This window comes from Plasmodium cynomolgi, chromosome 6 (genome assembly GCF_000321355.1).
Source record: "Plasmodium cynomolgi strain B DNA, chromosome 6, whole genome shotgun sequence".
In the NCBI taxonomy this organism is placed as follows: domain Eukaryota; phylum Apicomplexa; class Aconoidasida; order Haemosporida; family Plasmodiidae; genus Plasmodium; species Plasmodium cynomolgi.
The window spans coordinates 472,606-492,177 of NC_020399.1; the positions used below are offsets into that span (position 1 = coordinate 472,606).

Below are 19,572 nucleotides of genomic sequence, written 5' to 3' on the forward strand. Positions count from 1 at the left end.
TTCCCTGAGGAGAGAGTTGAAGTAGTCACCCCGCTGCACACACTGTATGAAGAGTTCCCCAGGGTGCATATCACCACTGTAGGAATTATCACTCTCGTTTGTAGTGTGCTTTATGGATTCCCCTATTGGTGTGACCTCTCCCTGGACCACTTCCCCACCTGTTTGTTCTCCCCCCATGATGAAAGCAGAATTGCCACCAATTTGCGAAGCGACGAAATGGCATAAATTTTTGTTCACCAATTCTCTATGTAAGAAAATGATTCCGTTCAGCTTTACTTCTATGTATTTCCTAACCGACAGGACAAACTCCTTCTTCTTAATAAATTTATCGATTACCATTCTGTAGAACAACATGGATGGCTTGGTGAACTCCTTCAACGGAAACGCTTCTTCCTTTTTATACTCTTCACCTGTACCTGTTGGATCGATAAAATGGGAACTAGTCATCCTAACATACCTGTCCCATGTCTCTTTGTTCTTCTTAATATGTTTGAATAATTTTTTGAAGACGTGCTGGTTTCTCCTTCTCAGTTCTAGAAGCTCAGGTAGGTAATTATCGATGGAGTCTTCCTCCTCCTCACCAGCCATGTGAACAGATTGGTCCAATTCGCTATCATCGCTGCTATCAGTGTGGTGGTGCGCATGGATGGCTGTTCCGTTGGCTGCCTCTCCACTTTTCACTTTGGCATTCCGGTCATGTTTGTCACTCCTGTCATGTTTGTCACTCCTGTCATGTTTGTCATTCCTGTCATTTTTGCCCTTCTTAACAGGCGCCTCCTTATCACCGCCGCCCTGCCGCTCCTCCTCCCGCTCCGCCTCTTCCCCTTCAGAGAACACCCCCCTCAGCTTCCTCTTTTCTACATAAAGCAGCTGCACTGATTGGTCTACACATCTTACAATCTGACTTCCCCTATTTTCGTTCGTCCCATATGCCATTTTTTCTCCCCTCTGTTTTGTCTTACCTTTCAAGGATTCACTTCTTCTATCCCACTCTCCATTCTCCGTGGGGTAATCCAAAGAGTGATATTTCCCAACAAACTCGTTATCCACCAAGCCAAAGTACTCATCACATATACTACTCGTGTAGGCGGAGGAGCTATCCCACACATCACTCAACCAGTTTTCTTCTTCATTCTCCAAATTTTCTTTCCATCCCTGAGAGGTACACTTTTCGCGTTGAAAAGGGGACAATCCCTCCTTTGAGATACTCCTATGTGAAGAGTTCACATTTCGAATAGAGTCATCCCTTGGTGAGATCGAATCGTGGTGATGCTCAACTGGATAATTCCCTTCTCCAGATTCAGCGTCCCTCTTCCGCTTCTTCCCAATGGAGTGAAGTACCCGCTTCTCCCACCCCTTGTTGTAACTTCGAAAAAATAAAAATACGTCCTTCCATTTTATCGCTTTGTAGTGGTATACATCCAGGTATATGCTCAACACAAATTTTAACAGCAGTGTATGCTTACTATCGACGAAGGACATAATATGAAAGAAAAAAAAATTTAACACATACTCTTCGTTATTTTTGCTCTTCCCTCCGTTGAATAGCTGCCTGGCTAGCTTAACCATTTTTACGAAGTTGTAGGGTGGGAACTTGTATTTTTCTTTCATCATCTCGAGCGACTGGGTTAGGAGGTAGGCCACGTAGGTTAGGACGACCAGTCGTTCGGTGGAAGCGGTAGGAGCGGTAGGAGCGGTAGAAGCGGTAGAAGCAGTAGGATTGGCAGACGCGGTAGGATTGGTAGACGCGGTAGGATTGGCAGACGCGGTAGGATTGGCAGACGCGGTAGGATTGGTAGACGCGGTTGACTCCCCTTTTTCGCCTTCTTCGCTTCGTTCACTTTTCTCTTTCCCTTGTGAGTCTTCCGACTGGCTCTTCCGCGTCGCCTCTTCGTCGCGCTGCTTGTCCTGCTGCTTGTCCTGCTTCTTGTCCCGCTGCTTGACCTGCTTGTCTTTGCCGTCTGACGCCTTCTCGAGCAGGTCGGCCGCTCGGCGCAGGACCTGGGACAGGGGCACGTAAGATAAAGGGGGGGCATTTTGCGGGACGCGAAAACGCACACGTGATGCGATGCACACATGTGAGGGGATACACAAACGTGATGCGATGCACACATGTGAGGGGATACACAAACGTGATGCGATGCACACAGGTGAGGGGATACACAAACGTGATACGACGCCCACACGTGGGCGGAATGCTCGCCTAGAGTTACCTCCTCCTCGCGCAGGGCCCTCTGCACTGCTGGGAACTCCGCAGACGAACGTCCTCTCTCCCCCTTGTCGTAATAGTAAGCAAACAGGTTAAGTAGATTCCTCCTCTTATACTCGCACAGAATGACATGGTAGTCTCTTCCAACCTTCATGAAATCAACCTCCTCAACAGAGTCCGCAAAGATATACACAGTTGAAGACCCATGTGTGCCTTCCTTCACAAGTGAGTAAATAATTTCGTCCACATTTTTGAACACAATTTTGAAGTTCCTGCTCCGATAGCTCCTTATCTTGCTTGTGATACAAGAGAGATGTTCCTCTTTGTGGTCGCGGCTCCCGTATGGGCTGCTCCTGTCTATATTGCGCCCCTGATCCGTTGGGGGCTCCTTCTCCAAGGGGGCAACTCCCCCTTCGCTGTCCCCTCCAACGGCGTAAATCTCCCAACGGCACTGCCACTTCACATAGACGTATTTTTCCTCGTCCCTTCGGAATTTCTTTAGAAGGTATTTCTTCATTTGCTGGAAGGGGTCGATGCATACGATTATTTTCTCCTGTAGAACATCGAGCAGGTGGCAATTAAACATGAGCATGCTGTCCCAGCACAGATTCAGCTGTGCATATTCCTTTAGAAATGACGGGGGTAGATATTTTTCCAAGTTGAGTGCGCTCCGCGGGGTCAGGTCCCCCCAGGTGGGGCGGCAGCAGTGGGGCTGTTCAGGATGCCCAGGAAGGTTTAGCATCTCCATGTGTGCAGTTTGCCCCGTCTGACCAGTTTGTCCCGTTTGCCCCATCTGTCCCATCTGTCCCGTCTGTCCCGTCTGTCCCGTCTGCTCCTGCTGCCCCTCCTGCCCCGTGAGCTTCACCCCAGCCGCGTCGAGACTCATCTCCCTGTACTTCTCCCTCTCCTTCATCAGCAATTTTATGAATTTCTTTTTCTCCCTGGATTCCATGGCGGAGCAGTAGATGAAGAGGACGCTCTTCAGCGGAAGGAGGGTATGCGTCCTTCGCTCGATTTCTTCCTTCGTCGCGTGGTCAATTGAGAGCAGATCCTCCTGCGTGCGTGTGGGTGAGCAGCGTTGTGTGGGTGAGCAGCGTTGTGTGGGTGAGCAGCGTTGTGTGTGGGCGAGCAGCGTTGTGTGTGGGTGAGCAGCGTTGTGTGTGGGTGAGCAGCGTTGTGTGTGGGTGAGCAGCGTTGTGTGGGGGAGTAGCACCAACTGAGTAACACCAACTGAGTAGACCAACTGAGTTCCACCAACTGCGTAGCGGCGCGCCGTGGCCACGCTTACCAGCAGACCGCGCACATCCGGGGAAGCCGCGCCTACCAGCGCCCTCCTCAAATCCTCCCGCAAGGCATAGACATCCTGACTTAACTCAATCAACCCCTTCCGTTCCACCAAAAGAGAGTCCCTCCTCTTCACATAATCATTAATCGAAACGATAAAAGAGTTTATAATCTGAACAAACGTATAATTTAGGAACCTCTCAACATTCGATACATTTTCGTACTTCAGGATGAGACTCCTTGTAACAGAATCGATATCTAAATTCTTTATTTGTCGAAGAAAAGAAGAGTAATGGAAGGAGCTGTTAATGTGTTTTTCATCATTCCGTTGGCCAAAGTAAAGGTACACGATTTTGAGGAAGCCTCCATACCTGTTTTTATTTTCATACTTAAAGTGACTGAAGTCTTCCTTGGTAATTCTTTTCAACTTATTTTTCTCTTTATGTATTTTTTTTTTGTATTCTCTCAAGGAGTTTTCCACATGGTTGTTCATAAGATCCATTTCCTTCTGCTTCTTCCAAATTTTGTTTTTTATTTCATACACTAGTTTGTGTGTTTCTTCATTTTGGCTGACTAGCTGATCAATAAACCTTTTGCATTTTTCCTGCTTGTCCAACAACGGGTTCAGTTCCTTCCTCTTCAGTGTGGTGAACACTTGGTGTGTCTTCTTCACAAATATAGCTGCGTCAAACTGTGGGATGGTGTTCCTCCAAAGGGGTGGCTTCCTTGGGGGTGGCAGATGATCCCACTGGTTAGTGTGCGCACAACGGGGTGGCAGATGATCCCACTGGTGGTGGTAGACGCCCTGATTCGCTAGCAGCCCGTTCAAACTTCCACTTATCCTATTGAGGAAGCGAACTTCCAGAGGAATCTCCACATCTAAAATAGATGCAGGGACCAACCCACACTGCGCTTCACTGGGGAAGCGGTACGTAGGTCTGCCCTTCATATAGTTGTAAAGAGGCAAGGATAAGTTGAACAGAAAAATGGTACTCTCCTCAAAGTTGAAAAAGTCCAAGTGGACGACATGGCACGACTTGAATAAATGCACAAACCGAAGAGAGTGTATCTGATGAAACTCCCGATAGTGATTCGTAAAGAAGAAAAAATGATTCCTGTTTAGGATCATCGGGGCGATGTAGTTTTCCATGTTTGCTCCTATGCAGACCTGCCTGTGCTTGATTAGGCTCACTATATCTAGGTAGTACTGATTAGTGAAGTCTTCGTACAGTCTATCCAGGTCTCCGTTGTGTAGTACATTATCCATCAGGTCCAGGTACTCCTCGCTCTGGGGGAAGCGGCCCAGAAAGAGGTTTCTCTCGTGAGGGTTCACGATGGAGTCTTCCAGGTTAGCTCTCCCCACTGATTCCACCTCCAAGTTGGAATTATTATTAACTACTTCCCCCTCCATCAGAAGCGACTTCACTGTACGGTGGTAAGCCTCCCGCAGTTGCCCCTTAGCCACATCCAAGTCATCCGCCAAAAAGACTGCATGATCATTTTTGTATGCACAATAAATAGAAACAATTTTTCGTAGTAAGTCCTCCTGTTCATTCAAAAAAATGACATTGCTTCTTCTCAAAAGGAGAAAAGAATTTATGATCAAGACCATCTTTACAACATCATGGTAAAAAAATTCTACATTTTTATCCTCAAAAAAGCTATTTACGAAGCTAAGATTTATTTTCCCTTCTTGGTCATTACAAAGACTCGATTTTACCTGAACAGTCAGCTTATTTTCTTGTCGACTTAAAAATAACTCGTTGCTTTGCTGTAGGATGTATTTACTAAACCGTGTGGTGAAGGACTGCTCAATGATTTGCTTGCACTTCTGAACCTGCGCATGTGAAATGACATCACTACAGAAGATACGATACACGTCCTGTTTGAAGAAAATCAAAATATCATTAATGCTGTTGGTTATGTCCTTGTCGTAGAGCAGCAGGTGGTTAATTAGGTTATTCATTCTGTTCGTGTGTAGGTACAGCGTGTCTTGCTCTCCTCTCGCCTTTCCCATGACTCCTTCGAATATCTCCAGGATGCACTTGATGAAGCTGTTGCACTCGGTAACCACCTCTTCGCAGAAGTTCTGCGGGTTAGCGGTGAGGGGCGATTAGCGGTGAGGGGCGATTAGAGGTGAGGAGCGATTAGCGGTGAGGAGCGATGAGCGGCGCGATGGGCGTACTAATGCGGGGGTGTCCCTCCAACTGCGCCATTTCATAGCACCATTTCATGCTACTATAACATGGCACTGTTACATGGCCCCCTCCCATCGCACCATTGCATGGCCCCCTTCCAGGCACCCCTTTGCCGCCCCTCCAACTTACATATTTCAGGAAGAGCGCCTCGATGACGCTCGAGTAGACGCTGTGGATGTCCCGCGAGTCCATCTCTCCAACGTTGAGGACGAAAAGGTGTCCATGCATTTTTTCCAAGTCGTGGCAGTCCTCCTGTGTACGCATCGCCTGCTCGGTGTTCAAGGTGCAGAAGATCCTTCGCCTCGGCAGGGCCACGTCGCTTGCGAGCTCCCGGTCGAAGAAGGCCTGCGTACGGGAATGTAGCAGTGCGCGTTAATGTAGCAGTGCGCGTGAATGTAGCAGCACGCGTGAATGGACACGCCTCCATGCATCCGTGTGAAGAAGCACGCGTCTACGCATCCGTGTGAAGAAGCACTCGTCTATGCATCCGTGATGACCGCGCGGCATGCACTCCTTACGCTGCTCCCCGCGAGGGCGTAGAGAAACTCCATGGTGAGGCGGGAGCCCCCGCCCAGGCAGTTAACGTCATCGATGAATATCGTCACGTCGTCCCGCACAGACCCGCTGGAGAGGTCAAACGAGCGCCGCAATTTATTTACAATTCGGCTGTACCGAAAGAGAGCGTTGAAGCGGAAGCTGATGTTGTGAAGATTCGCCTTCTTCTGGTCAGCCGAATTCAAGTGGTTATAAATGCACATCGATTTAGCTGAGTTAGATCCACCCATCAGAACAAGCGGCATACGTAAGTAGGAACAAATTCTTATCATATATTTCATACAGAGAATATTGGGGTCTTCAAAAAGGAAGTACCTATCATTAATGAATAAAGCATTGTCCACTAGATCAACCTTACTTATGTGAATATTTTCCTTTGAAAAATTTTTTTCTTGTCTCATGATTTTATTCGTTTCTGTATTGTAGTATAGATGAACAAAGGAGCTGTTCCTTGGTATTATCGATATATTATTTATGTGCTTAAATATGAACCCTTCAAATTGGGTTCTGAATTTATTATCCATGAAGGACGTAAGGGCGTAGACAAAGCTGATGGTAATTATATTACTTAGATGATTATCTAGGATTTTTTTTTCCGTTCCCTTTTTCTCCTTAAGTGTTGTTATGAAGTAATCTACGAACTGTACAAAGTGGCTAATCAGTGTGTTCACGTGGACATTCACTTGGACCCTTCCCTTGTGAAGAAAATGGATCACTCCGTTTTTCTTCACTACGTCTTCATCGCCTTCCTCATCAGATTCTTCCTCTACTCCATTTGATTCCTCTACTCCATTTGCTTCGTCTACTCTATTTGCTTCCTCCACTCCATCTGCTTCCTCCACTCCATTTGCTTCCTCCACTCCATTTGCTTCCTCCACTCCATTTGCTTCCTCCACCCCACCTGCTTCTTCAACCGATTTGGGACCTTCCTCGTTACGCCCACGCCAACTGCCACCACGATCTTGACTCGATCCTGATCCCTGGAATTCCTCTCCCCCCCTGCGAACATCCCCCCCATGTGGAAGAAACGGGGAGGAAGGGGCTAACGCCTCTCCAGGGGTTCTCTCAAACGGAGCGTTCTTCTGTCCACTCCTTCCACCCAACCCCATTTTCTTACCTCCCTCTCTCTTCCTGTGCTTCCTAAAAAAGTTCAACGCTTCGATAAATAAATCCTCAAATACCTTGACGATTTTCTTCTTGGCAGATTTGTACGTTTTTATTTGCTCCACGGCATGTGTGATGAAGGGGAGGAAGGGGACGGTGTGTCTTACATGCACGTGGTGGTATTTCCCAATTAGATTCGGAGACACTTGTGTTAATCGATCTAGAGTGAATACATAACAGTGGTGCTTGCAATCACCTTCTTCTGATTTATCCATTTGACTGAGCAGACTCTTCTTCATCGTGTGGCTCATAATCCTCTCGACGAAGGTACCGTCCCGTACCTTCATCACACGGATATGTACCCTTTTCTTCATCAGAGGTAGAGCTTCTACACCCCGCTGGTTACCCTCATTCGCATAGTTCCTCTCATTTGGGTCATTCTTTCTATTTCTTCCTTCATCGGTGGGGCCACCTCTCCTTTTGGTCTTTCTCCCCATTTTGTTGGTGCACACCTGGGCGTTCTTCACCCCGAGAGGTGCTTCACTAGGGTGGTCCCTTGCATTAACGGGGGTTCCTCCTGCGACTGCCCCTGAGACTGCTCCTTCCCCTGCGACTGCCCCCGAGACTGCCCTCGCCCCTGCCCCCACAGAGGTGCCTCTTCCACGGCGACCGAACACAAACCTGAGGCAATCCCCATCCTCGCAGTAACTCAAGTCTATGTTCTCCACAGTGCAGTGATTATAACACCCCTGCTCTGCCATCTCCAAACGATTAATCAAACTAGCCAGAACAAAGACGATGGTGTTTCGTCCAGCAAACTTATTCCCTACCAGCAAAACGTTTGTGATGACTCTCTCGTCGCGCTTCATTTCGTCACTTTGGCGAAACCAAAAATGATTCAGTATTTTATACAGCTGTATAGCTTTCTGTACTTGATATTTCATGAAGGTCATTTTTTTTTCCATCATCAAATGGGTTACTATGTGATTGATTTGTTGATCCCATGAGGTTTCTTTGGATCCTTTTTTTTGACTAATCTCTTCCACTGCGTAGAGTTCTTGCTGATCTGCTTCGTCTTTTTTCTCTACCCACTTGAGTAACCGGTCTCTCCACTCCTTGGGGATGTTAAACAGGAGACACATATCCTTTGCCAGCTCCCTCCATTTGGAGCTCTGTACAAAAGAACACACGTGCTTGATGATTCCCTTCGCCACGGTGTACTCCTCGCATTGATTCTTCCCACGCCTCGCCATCTTTACTGTGCGGAGTAGCGTCCTTTCGTCTAGGTGCGCCTTCAGAGATTCCTGCGGTGAGGTGGGGAGAAGGGGGTCGGTCCAATGGGCCATCAAAAGGGGCAAGCGGAAAGGGGGCAAGTGGAAAAGGGGCAAGTGGAAAAGGAGCAATCAAAAGGGGCAAGCGGAAAGGAAGCGATGCGGCTGACTAATAAAAATGGTGGCTTCTCTTTAACAAGCGAGCGCCCTCTCTCGATTTCCCTTGCGCGACTCCCCTCTCTCGATTTCCCTACGTGCTGCTTCAAATACTGGAAGGCCGCATACGTCGCGGAGGCCAAGGCACGAGCTCGGGTGGGCCCGCAGGAGAGGAAGACAAGGAGCAGGACCGTCATTGAAAACGGCTTAGCCGGCTCGTGTACTGAAAGGGAAAAATGGAGCCTGGTCACCGGGTCTACAGAACGCCCTTCTGAGTAGTACTCTCCAAAAGGAAGCGATTCGTTTGACAGGGATATGTATATTAGGCTCTTTTTGCTGAGGTTGAATTCACTTCCGTTGATCTTTATCGACTTCATTTTATTAACCAAATGGTTTCTAATATTGGCTAGCTGCTCATTCAGGACAGCTAGAACCTCCGGTCGGTACGCATCTACTTGGTGAAGAAAAACGGACACATTGGAGCACAAGCTACACGATATGTAGTTGAGCAAATCCGACTTTTGCAACTCCTTGTTGTTAATTAAGATATAGTGAAATCCTAAGAGAGTGGAAAAATTTTTTGAGTGACTGATCCCGTAGATGCTGCTGGATGGCAATAAAATGAATCCATTTTGAATGTACTTGTAAAAAAAGAACCCATAACTTTTTTGGTGATATAAAATGTCCATTCCGTAATTCTCATTCCCTAGAAGCTCATATTTGTATTTTATACTGTGATGAAAAAATCGGATACGATAGGTTTCTTTGTCTAGGTCGTGCTTCACCTGCTGTAGGTAGCCATACGAGGAGTTCCCCGTGGGGGCTCCACTGCTCTGCTCGTTTAGGAAGGTCTGAAAATTATCTCGCATTTGTGCGAAGAAGGTGAAGGTCATCTCCCAGGCTTTGTTGCTCTGTAGTGGTTGGCCGTGGTTTACCTGGCCCACTTCGCGACTTGGGCTCTGCTGCGCATCCTGGCGGGGGGTACTCTCTCCAAGTGCTCCCCCTCCAAGCGTTCCCTCTCCAAGAGTTCCCCCTCCAAGAGTTCCCTCTCCAAGTGTTCCATCTCCATATGTTCCCTCTCCAAGCGTTCCCCCCCCATGTGGATCGTCTTCCCGTCCGCTTGCATCTCTCCCTGCTAGTGCGTTTCTCCCCCTGGCCGCCACACACACCATCCGGCGCAGGTTCTCCATGAGCAGGTAGATGACATATTTGCCCTTTTGCACATCGTGAACGAATCCCTCCCAGATGTGCGTAAAGTAAACATTTAACAGAATGAAGAGTTGCTGTAAGTTCTTCATCTGCCAGAAAAAGAGATAAGAATTTTCCTTGAGTTGATCCAAGAACTCCTTTCGAGCAGCATATCCATGGATGTTCCTCATCACTGCATTTTTAATTTCGTTGTTAATCTCATTTAACAAAAACTCAGTTTTCTTATATTTTATTTCTTCCCTGAATAGAACCCGTTCGTTATCAGAGCTTATGATCCCACAGATGGAATCATTTTGAAAAATGAATTTCTTCACATAAGGAAATAACTTATGTACGTATCTGTTCAGGCATTTCAGCTCGTTCATATTTAAATAAACATCTAAAAAATCTTCATCTGTGAGTAGGAAGAAGGTATACCATTCGCTTCTCCGTTGTAGAGTATATGTCTCTACCTCTTCCTTAATGGCTCTTAACTCCCTTTCCGTTTTTTCAAATTCGTGCAGTTGGTATGTTTTTTCTAAATGCTTCATTATCTGTGGGTAGATAAAAAAATCTTCGCACATCTGCTTGTATTTACCTACTATAGAGGATAGCTGGTCCGTTTTTAGAGCCTTCTTCAGCTCGCTATTTTTATGTTTAGCTAGCTGAAGATAGCATGGCTGTATCTTCTTAATGACTACTAAAATATTGCTGAAATTTCTGATCTGAGTGGAGAGCTTATACAGCTCTGGATATACGTGTCTACTGAAGGAGTCGTTTTGTAGGACGAATAACTCTGCGAGGATTCTCTTCAAATTCTGTAACAGTTCATCCACGTTATTAACGAAGTATGCTTTTTTGTTCACGAGGGTGATGTCGATTTTGTTTTTCTTTAGAGCTGCTTTGAGTCTCTCCAGCTGCTCGTTCATTTTTTTTTCCTTTTCATACTCGAAGCAGATGTTCTCCAGATCCGGGATGCTGTTGGCGAAGTGCAGGTGGAGCAGCTGCCACAGTTCGATTTTCTCATCGGCGCTGGGCAGCGCGCCGGGGCGCGCCTCTACGCGGTTAAGGTTATCGCGGTTAGGGTCATCGCGGTTAAGGTTATCGCGGTTAAGGTCATCCCGGTTAGGGTCATCCCGGTTAAGCTCAGCAGCGACACCTTCCACTTCCGCACCTTCCACTTCCACGCCTTCCGCACCTTCCACACCGCGCATGCTGACCCACGCCACGTCCTCCGGCGCGGCCCCGCCCTTGGCGCCATTTAACACGGCCACCGCCCGCTGGAAGTACTCCCGGCTGCCGCGCACCACGCTAAGCAGCCTCAGCACACGCAGCGCACTCTCGTACGTCCTGTGGAACCTACTGCAGCGCTCGTAAAAATCGCCATTCACAAAATTCTTGTTGATTCTCTTGAAATACAAATCTATGGCACCTATTTCGGAAGACACACAATCTACATCCAGCCGAAAAATCTTCTCCCTTCGATGTCTCTCATTACAACATAGGTACTTGTAGTATGCATAAATGGCAAGACTGTTATTCAGGAACATATTTTTTAGCAAGCTAAAATTTACGAATGCATTTTTTTTTTTTTTAATACCTTCTGATAGAGCAGATATTTATCTACGTCCTTCTTAACGTCTAAAATTTTTCTCCTCAGGAATTCCAGCAGCTCGAATATGTAACAACGTCTTTTGGTCTGTTCGTCTAGCACTCGTATTTCATCATCTGAGCCGATCTCGAATAGGGAGTCATGGGCACCATCTGAATTGGTTTCTTTTCCTCTCCCCTCTCCGGAGTAGTACTCCTCATGGATGTCCCCTATGGGAGTCACGCACTCGAGAAGACACTCCATCTCTTCAAGGGAATGCACGAAGTTAAAATGGACGAGGCTACCCTTTACTATATTGAGAATTTTTTGGATGTTTTGTTCCACTCGACCTATCTCAAGAGTGAGTTCCCTAAAGAGGTTGCTAAATTCTATGTCATAATTTTTTTCCTTGTGAAGGATACTCTTCATGGCATTCATTTTCTGATTGATGTGAAAAATTTTGGTGGTGTAGTTCCCACTCATGCTTATGTAATATTTTTTGAAAAGTAAAAAAAGGGACGATATAGATTCTACGTTCTCCTCTATACTCACCAGCTCATTAGCGAATTTATTCGTGAAGGTTATGTACTCTACCAAATCGTTAATGGTGGACGGGATATTATTTATGAGGTTGAACGACTGGTCCAGTTTGGTGGTTAGCTCCTCGATGGTTTGGTTACTCAATAATGGTAAGTAGCTGATGAGGTGGTTCCACTTGGTCCTGATGTTACTTAGTAGATTATCTATTAGGAGTGCGTTGTCTACCTTAAACAGGTGTATCTGTATCTGTTTATCCATTCTCTTGACTTTACTCTCCAAGTCTTTGAAAGATGTAAAAAGCTGCGAAATGGATTGCGTATTCATGATATCTACCTGATTGACTTGGATCTGATCATTTTTGTTGTGTAGTTGGATCACCTCCTCGAATTCGCCACAAGATTCCACCATCGAGCTGTACATTATTTTCATTTTTTCCTTCAGCTCCTCGTCCAGCTGCCGAATTGTTTCGTCCGCCCCGATAGCGCCGGCGAAGCCGGTCGGGGGCACCACTTGAGGCGGCAGCACTTGAGGCGGCACCACTTGAAGCGGTTCTTCCCGACGCGGTTCTGCTGGATGCGGTTCTTCCTGACGCGGTTCCGCTCCGCTTTTCGCCCCCCTGGTGAGTGGCTCCACTCCGAGGGCGCTGCCTCGAGCCTCTCCCCTGCCCCCGCGAAAAATCACACTATCCACAAAAATCTCGCTAAAGAAAAACTCACGCACCTTATAGTAATTAAAAAATTCCTCACGCATGCATATATTTTCAATGCCCACATAAAAGCACTGCATTAGTGTGTTGATGAGTAGGTCACACTGAGGGGTAATTCTCAAATGGCCCTTTTCCACGTGCAGAACAACGCTGAACAGACATACTTCATTTTTGGTTTTATTTCCCGAGCTGTTACTTTTGCTATACATGCTGTTTAGATTAACTCCTACGTTTGCACTGTCCGACTTGACATTGCTTTTTTTATTTTCCTGCTTTATTAATCTGTATGGGGTTCCGTCCTTGTCGCGCAGCTTCCCTGGGCTGTTTCTTCCCCGTGTGCTTGCCTCCGTGGTTTCGTTACCCCTACAACTGCCACCAGGTTCCCCCGTTTGAGCATAGGGGGAGTAGATCGCTCCTCCACTGACTTGCCTCATTAGAGTCGCTCCACCATTAGTAGGTCCCTTCGTTCCGCTAAATGGAGTGGACGTGTCTCCATTGACCCTGCAGTTCTTCTCGACAGTCCCCTCCTGCCCCTGTCTATCTTCTTCATTTTCGTCCTCCTCAAAATAGTTGTTCAGTAGCCCAAGAAAATAGTCATACGTGTGCAGGATGATGCTCCTCAGGGTGTCGTCGCACAAGTACTGGCACAGCTGTATGAAGCGCTTTATGTAGACACAGTAGCAGTTGCTTAGTGCGATTTTGTTGTAGTACACGTCGATGCTGACGTCGCCGCTTGCGTTGGCATTAGAGTCCGCCCCCTTTTGCATGGTTACACTGGGCGCCCCCTTTTGTGACCCCCTGATAGTCCTTCCCTTTTGCGCGACTCCACTTCGCACCGCTACGATGGGCCCACCACCCACCTGGGAACGCCCTCCCTGCACAATGCCGTTCTTCTCCAAAAAATCATTGAGCGCCTTTAAGCTATATTCACAAATGACGGTAGCAATATGATTAAGCTTCCCCTTAATGAAGCTATCAAATTTGGGAAAATACTCTCCTTGTAAATCACGAAACTGATCTAAACTCATGTCGTTAATATTTGTGTCGACAAGTCTGTACTCTCTCAGCTCATCCAAAATCGTTTGTATTTCTATGAACCCCCTCAGGAAGTGTTCATTCAGAAACAACAAATTTTCTTTTATGTATTTTTTTTTCCTCTTGAATTTTGATGATTTTATCATATTTTTGAGGAGAAAAAAGTATTTGTAGAGGGGGAATTTCTTTACGAATTTCAAGCTGAGGGCACTGTTCAGGAGAGTAATGTGACTCTTCCATTCGTTTAGTTCGTAGAAGGTCGTTTCGTTTTTCTCGTTCGTCATCACCCCGCTTAGCGATATGGACATGACTCCTTCTTCCTTTTTCGATCCGCAGGGCGCTTTCTCGTACCCTCCTCCGGGCAGGCTGCGGTGGGGATGATAGAAGCCATGGGAATGATAGAAGTGAGAGGAAGGACAGAAGCGATGGGAAGGACAGAAGCGATGGGAAGGACAGAAGCGACAGGAAGGAGTTACAATGGGATGAAGCGTAAAGCATGGACAGGGGAGAGGGGAGAGGGGGGTGTCTAACAAAACAGTGCAATAAGCCCAAGGAGCCGCGAATCCATGAAGCCGCTAATCCGCGAATCCGCGAACCCGCGAACCCGCGAAGCCGAGAAGACGGCACCCCCGCGCTCACCTGCGCACGTAAATAAACTCGTTGTTCTTCATGTTGTTCCTCACAAAGTCAATCAGCTCGATGTGTGTGGCCCACTTTTCCACCACGCTGAAGCTCGCCTCCACGATGTCGAGTTTTCTTTTAAATGCACCCTCTTGCCCACTGCTCGACATTTTCTTCTCGCTTTTCTGGCCAAGGGGGGGCAGCATCGACCCGTTGGCGACCCCTCCCTGTGATGGAGCAGCGCTTGCCAAAGTAGGTGCAGAAGGCGACGTCGATGCTAAGGGTGGTGCTAAGGGTGACGCTAACGATGCTGCTACGGGTGGCGCTACGGATGATGCCTTCGCCAGCGCCGCCTGTCCTTGGCTTGCGGCGCCAAGTGCCCCACTCTTCTGTTGCGCTCCCTTCTTCCTGCTGCCTCCAACGTCCTCCTCCTTCACAGGGACGTGGTCCTTCAAAATATCATCTATCTCGAGCAAAACGTCGATTTTTTTTTTCTTCACACCGCCAGCTGGTTCATCCACTGTGTCATTTGCAACCCCCCATTGGTGGTTTGTTCCCCTTTGTCTACTTCCCCCCGAAAGCTCCTCTATGGTCCTTCTCCTTGCAGAAGAGCCTATTGCCCCTTTCGCTTCCTCATTTTGGGACCTATGTCCAGCGTTACTAAACTTAATCACGAGATTTTTCTTCAACCATGTGTAGTTCATTGTGACTTGTTCTCGTGGTTGCTAACACAGGTGTATGTTGAGTGGGAGGAAGAGAGTAAAATATTGGCAATCCTTGAGGTCTCTCCCTCGATTGCACGCATATGTGTAGCCGCACTGCTGAAAATGCGGAGGTTCCAGCATCTTTTTTTTATTGTCATGAGCATGCACATCCGCTCCCACAAAAATGAGAACTCAGACGAAATTGCTTTCCCCTCTTGTGCCATTAGTTCGACGAATAAACGGAAGGAATTATCCTCAATGGGGATTCTACGTAATTTTTTTTTTTTTTTTTTTTTTTTTCTCCCTCATTTTAGACATTATAGTATGGGAGACTTCCCGACGGGTTTTTCCATTTTTTTTTTTTTTTTTTTTTCTGCCCTGTGTGTGTAACCCACTACGCTACACGGATTCGAAAAGTCACGCTTACCAAAAAGTATGCCATGGTGAAGGGAATAAGCATTTTTTACACTCACATGGATGAACGGAACTGAAATGGGCAAAATGGTGGGACTGCCTCTTTGCAGCGGGGGGATTTTCCCCTTCCTTTGAATCACACATGTGAGAAGTGCGAAAATGGATGTTGAAAAATTGTTCAACAGAGAAGAGCCGTCTTATGCGTGATGGGAGATAAACGAAAGGGAAAATAAACCTTCTCACAATAATCGCTCCCTTCCGATGATTAACTGTCTATACAAGGTACAGCTAGCACATTTTCCTCTGGCTTGTGCATACTTTTCCTTTTTTTTTTTTTTTTTTCTCTCTTCTATGCAGAGCAGATAAATATGCCTGTAGGAAGGGGAACACGGGGGTAATACATCCCACCAACCCCTTTTAGGGGGGGAGGGGGACACTGTTGACGTTCTCTTCACTGTAAGGTAAAAAATGAAAGTCGTGTCGTTCCGGTGACAACAGAGTGGGAGAGAATCCCCCTGCACGATGCTATATTCTATGTTATGCATATATGTACTTACACTGCAACGTCAGAATTGATGAATATATTTTATTAAATGACCAAATGGGCCACTCTCCGTCAGTGCCACTTCTTCCACAAAGGTAGCTTTGCACCGCTTGGAAAACGGGCCAGCGTTTTTGTGGAGCCCATGGTGCGTAGGCGGAGCGGGTCCTCATCGCCGTGCCCAAAAAAGGTATCGCCTGCGGGTGGTTCGCATTACTAAACACATCGCTATGCTATACAAAGGAAAAAAAAAATATACATATGTATATGTATATAAAGGGAAAAGCAAAAAGGAAAAAGCAGTACCATCTGTTAGCAAAAGCTCACAAAAAAATAGCAGAGCAAAATGAACAGCCCTCTTTGTTTCATCTGCTCCCCCTTTGAAGAATCCCCACACCCCTGTTAACACAGAAAAGCGCTTCGAAAGAAGAACAAGCGTGACGGGCTTCCTCCCGAAGGGGTATGACCAAAGCTTACATATACAGTCAAACCGCTAGAGCAGAGGCGCGTCGATAAGGACGTGCGCTCCTTCTCATAATTCACTCGTGCGCGTTTTAGTGGTACCCCACTGTTGTTCCCTCGCCGCTACTACGCACACCCGCACTCACGTGGAAACGGCGCGATACCAGCATAACTTCTGCATGCCACGAAAACGCTGTACACGCAACCCACTGCAACAAGAAAATGGGCTTCTTTAACTGGCCGTTCAAAAACAGCAGTGAAGAGGCCAAGGGAGGGACGACTAAGAAGAAAATCTGCTGCGTCTGTTTGGAAACCAAGAAGCTGCGAGACGAGTGCATCGTCAAACACGGGGAGCAGCAGTGCAGGAAGTACATTGAGGAACACAACCAGTGTTTGCGGGATGAGGGCTTCGACGTGAAGTGAGGCGTTGTCAGTGCAGCTGCGCTTCAGCAACGGGGGGGAAAGGCAACAGGGAACACGGCAGGGGACACAGCAGGGAACGAGGCAGAAAAGGCGGTCGAGATGCACATCCAAGACTGCGTGAAAAATTCCTGCATAACGCCCTCAAAGAAGGTACCCACCTGTGAAAATCACCAATCGCTGGGACTGCCCAGGAGAGTAACAACCTGAACGGTTCATGTAAATAATGCTGTGTGCGTTTCGTCGTCTCAACCCCCCCTTTATACGAACCAACCATTTGGAGTCACGTTGCCACCGCGTCCGAAGCTGAGCTACACACTGATACGCGGGGGGACACCACGGGAAGAGCCTCTTTTTTCCGCTTTGGACTCCTCCCAAGGGAACAACTGTTTCCGGCCGCGCGCAGTTGCACACAATTTTTTTTTTTTATGAACGTGCAAGGAAAAATTATGAACAGTTCATAAAAAAAAAAAAAAAAAATACCATCTACCAAGTGCCGTACAATACATTCTGCGCACCCCGCACCTCTAACCATTTACGCAAATTGGCCCACACGTGGACGCTAAAAAGTACGTCTCCCCTCCCGCAGGATTTCCTCCTCCACCCCTACAAGAACAACGTCAGGCGAAGTCGGTGAAGTCGCTTTTTTGCGTCCGCACACAGGATAGTAGCGCTCATCCACCCTCTACTCGAACGAAAATGCTGCTGCGCAGCTGCCCAATTGGAAGGTGCCTTCGGGTCTTCCCCCCCACATTGACAAAACATCCAAACGCAGTCAGGCAGTATGTGCCCCCCCGAAGGGAAGCAAGCACCATGACGTATACTCCGTTCAAGTGCAGCACAATCAGCAGTACAAACCCCGCGCAACAACGAATAAGCAACATGACCTGCACACAAATAGACGTAATCAAACAGATGAAGCGATTTTACAACCCGAGGGAAAACATCAATTGGACTCTGATTCGATTCCGACACAGAGTATCCCAATTACGAAAAAAAAAATTAAAATATAAAAACCACTCCAAGGTTGCTTTACGATTTCGCTTAACCAGATTTGGATGGGAAAGGTTACAGTCAGGTCGAAATGCGAGTAAAAGAAATTTGTCCGTTAAAAAGTACAATGAAAAAATGAAAATAAAATACGTCTCACGGGATGACATCAAGAAGTTCAAATTCCAAATGCCTAGCTATGTCCTGCGGATACGCGACTCTCCGGTTGATTACAACCCCAACATTATGCGTGCTCGCAAGTTTTTGCCTTCGCACTTCGGTTAGCGGGGGGAATACATAGGGGCGTGTGATTGTTTTTCCACGCGTGCGCCCACCGATAGGGTTACTCTACACGTGAACGCTTTAAAACGACGTTGTCGCCACGGTGGCGCATTTTTCTTGCGCAGCCATCACATGCATGGAAAAAAAAACATAAAAAAATAAATATAAAAATAAAAATAAAAAAATAAACAAGTAGACACCAAATGGATACCCACCCCCGACTGGGAAACGCTTGCTGAGTTCCTCAGACGACCATCTTGTATTATTTCGTGTGGTCCATTCGTTACGCGTTTTTTCCCGCCTTATCCGTTGCGTAGTCTCCTTGGTCCATCTCTAGCCTGTAGTGGGGAATTAACACGGGGAAATGGAGAAAGAGGGGTGCGATGTCACGCTGTTCGCGGTCGTCCGTGCAGGTCACTCCGCATAACGCCATAAAGATTGCATACCGCGCAACGCACATGTGCATACAGCTACGTGTGGATCAATGGGAGAAAATTTCTATGGGCCAAAGCAGTCATGATTATTCATCGTGTGGTCCCCTCACAAAAGGCACACCCTCAGCGTTAACACTCTACACATGTACCCTCCCCTCTGTTGCTCCCATTTTGGCGTACCTCTTCGCGGCGACTTTTTCCAGCCACCACGGCCACATGGTTAGGTTGGGATCTCTAATCTCCGGGATGTTGTACTGACTTGGGGAATGGAAAAAGTGTACAAAGATCGTGTGAGGGAAGTTCGCACGGAAAAACACACAAATGCTAATACTCGTGCAAAACGAGTTGCCTTGTTTGTCAAATAAACCAAAAAAACACCTGCACTGTTCAGGCGAATTGTGCCAAATTTTGCACATTTTTTTATTTTTATTTTTTTTTTTTGTACTATCTAGCTAGCTGATCCAGAACAACGATAACGCCGACGGTCCCAAAAATGCTCTTTGCAAACCAGTTTTTCTTGAATATTAAATTGTATTTTCCCATTTTGTGATGTTTGTGTTGTACAAGTTTGGAGAGATGACGATACTTTTTAATTTCCTTCTTCGGTTGGAACTTGGCTATATTCGGTGGAGGGGCGAACGGACAAGCCTCATTCCCGTGTACTCAACGCGGCGAATTCTCCGTGCACGGATGCGCACGTATATGCATTCGTACGTCAGTATGTACGTACACTGGGGGGACGCAAAAACTGTTCTTTGTTTTTTGTTCTTTGTTTTTTGTTTTTAATCCAAATGCTCGAAAGAGTCACTCCTTTACGCTGATCACGCGCCGATGAATTCACTCCAGGGGTGACCTTTTCAGTGTCAG

General features: G+C 47.0%; 4 protein-coding genes across 4 annotated transcripts; 2 read left to right on the forward strand and 2 right to left on the reverse strand.

Moving 5' to 3' along the window:
- Window positions 1-6,170: 6,170 nt before the first annotated feature.
- On the reverse strand, window positions 6,171-11,515 carry PCYB_061980 (hypothetical protein; the record flags this gene model as incomplete). The annotated part of the gene is made up of 4 exons (XM_004221365.1): window positions 6,171-8,654; window positions 8,876-9,610; window positions 9,947-10,380; window positions 10,564-11,515. The coding sequence occupies 4 exons, from the start codon at window positions 11,513-11,515 to the stop codon at window positions 6,171-6,173; spliced, it is 4,605 nt and encodes a 1,534-aa protein (XP_004221413.1).
- Window positions 11,516-16,801: 5,286 nt separating this feature from the next.
- PCYB_061990 (cytochrome c oxidase copper chaperone) lies at window positions 16,802-17,002 on the forward strand (the record flags this gene model as incomplete). Its single annotated transcript, XM_004221366.1, has 1 exon — window positions 16,802-17,002. One exon carries the CDS (start codon window positions 16,802-16,804, stop codon window positions 17,000-17,002), a length of 201 nt encoding a protein of 66 aa, XP_004221414.1.
- An 879-nt stretch (window positions 17,003-17,881) lies between these two features.
- On the forward strand, window positions 17,882-18,268 carry PCYB_062000 (hypothetical protein; the record flags this gene model as incomplete). Its single annotated transcript, XM_004221367.1, has 1 exon — window positions 17,882-18,268. A coding segment is annotated over one exon (387 nt), but the record flags the coding sequence as incomplete, so codon positions are not given.
- A 286-nt stretch (window positions 18,269-18,554) lies between these two features.
- PCYB_062010 (hypothetical protein) lies at window positions 18,555-19,248 on the reverse strand (the record flags this gene model as incomplete). The annotated part of the gene is made up of 3 exons (XM_004221368.1): window positions 18,555-18,609; window positions 18,886-18,963; window positions 19,151-19,248. The coding sequence occupies 3 exons, from the start codon at window positions 19,246-19,248 to the stop codon at window positions 18,555-18,557; spliced, it is 231 nt and encodes a 76-aa protein (XP_004221416.1).
- Window positions 19,249-19,572: the final 324 nt, after the last annotated feature.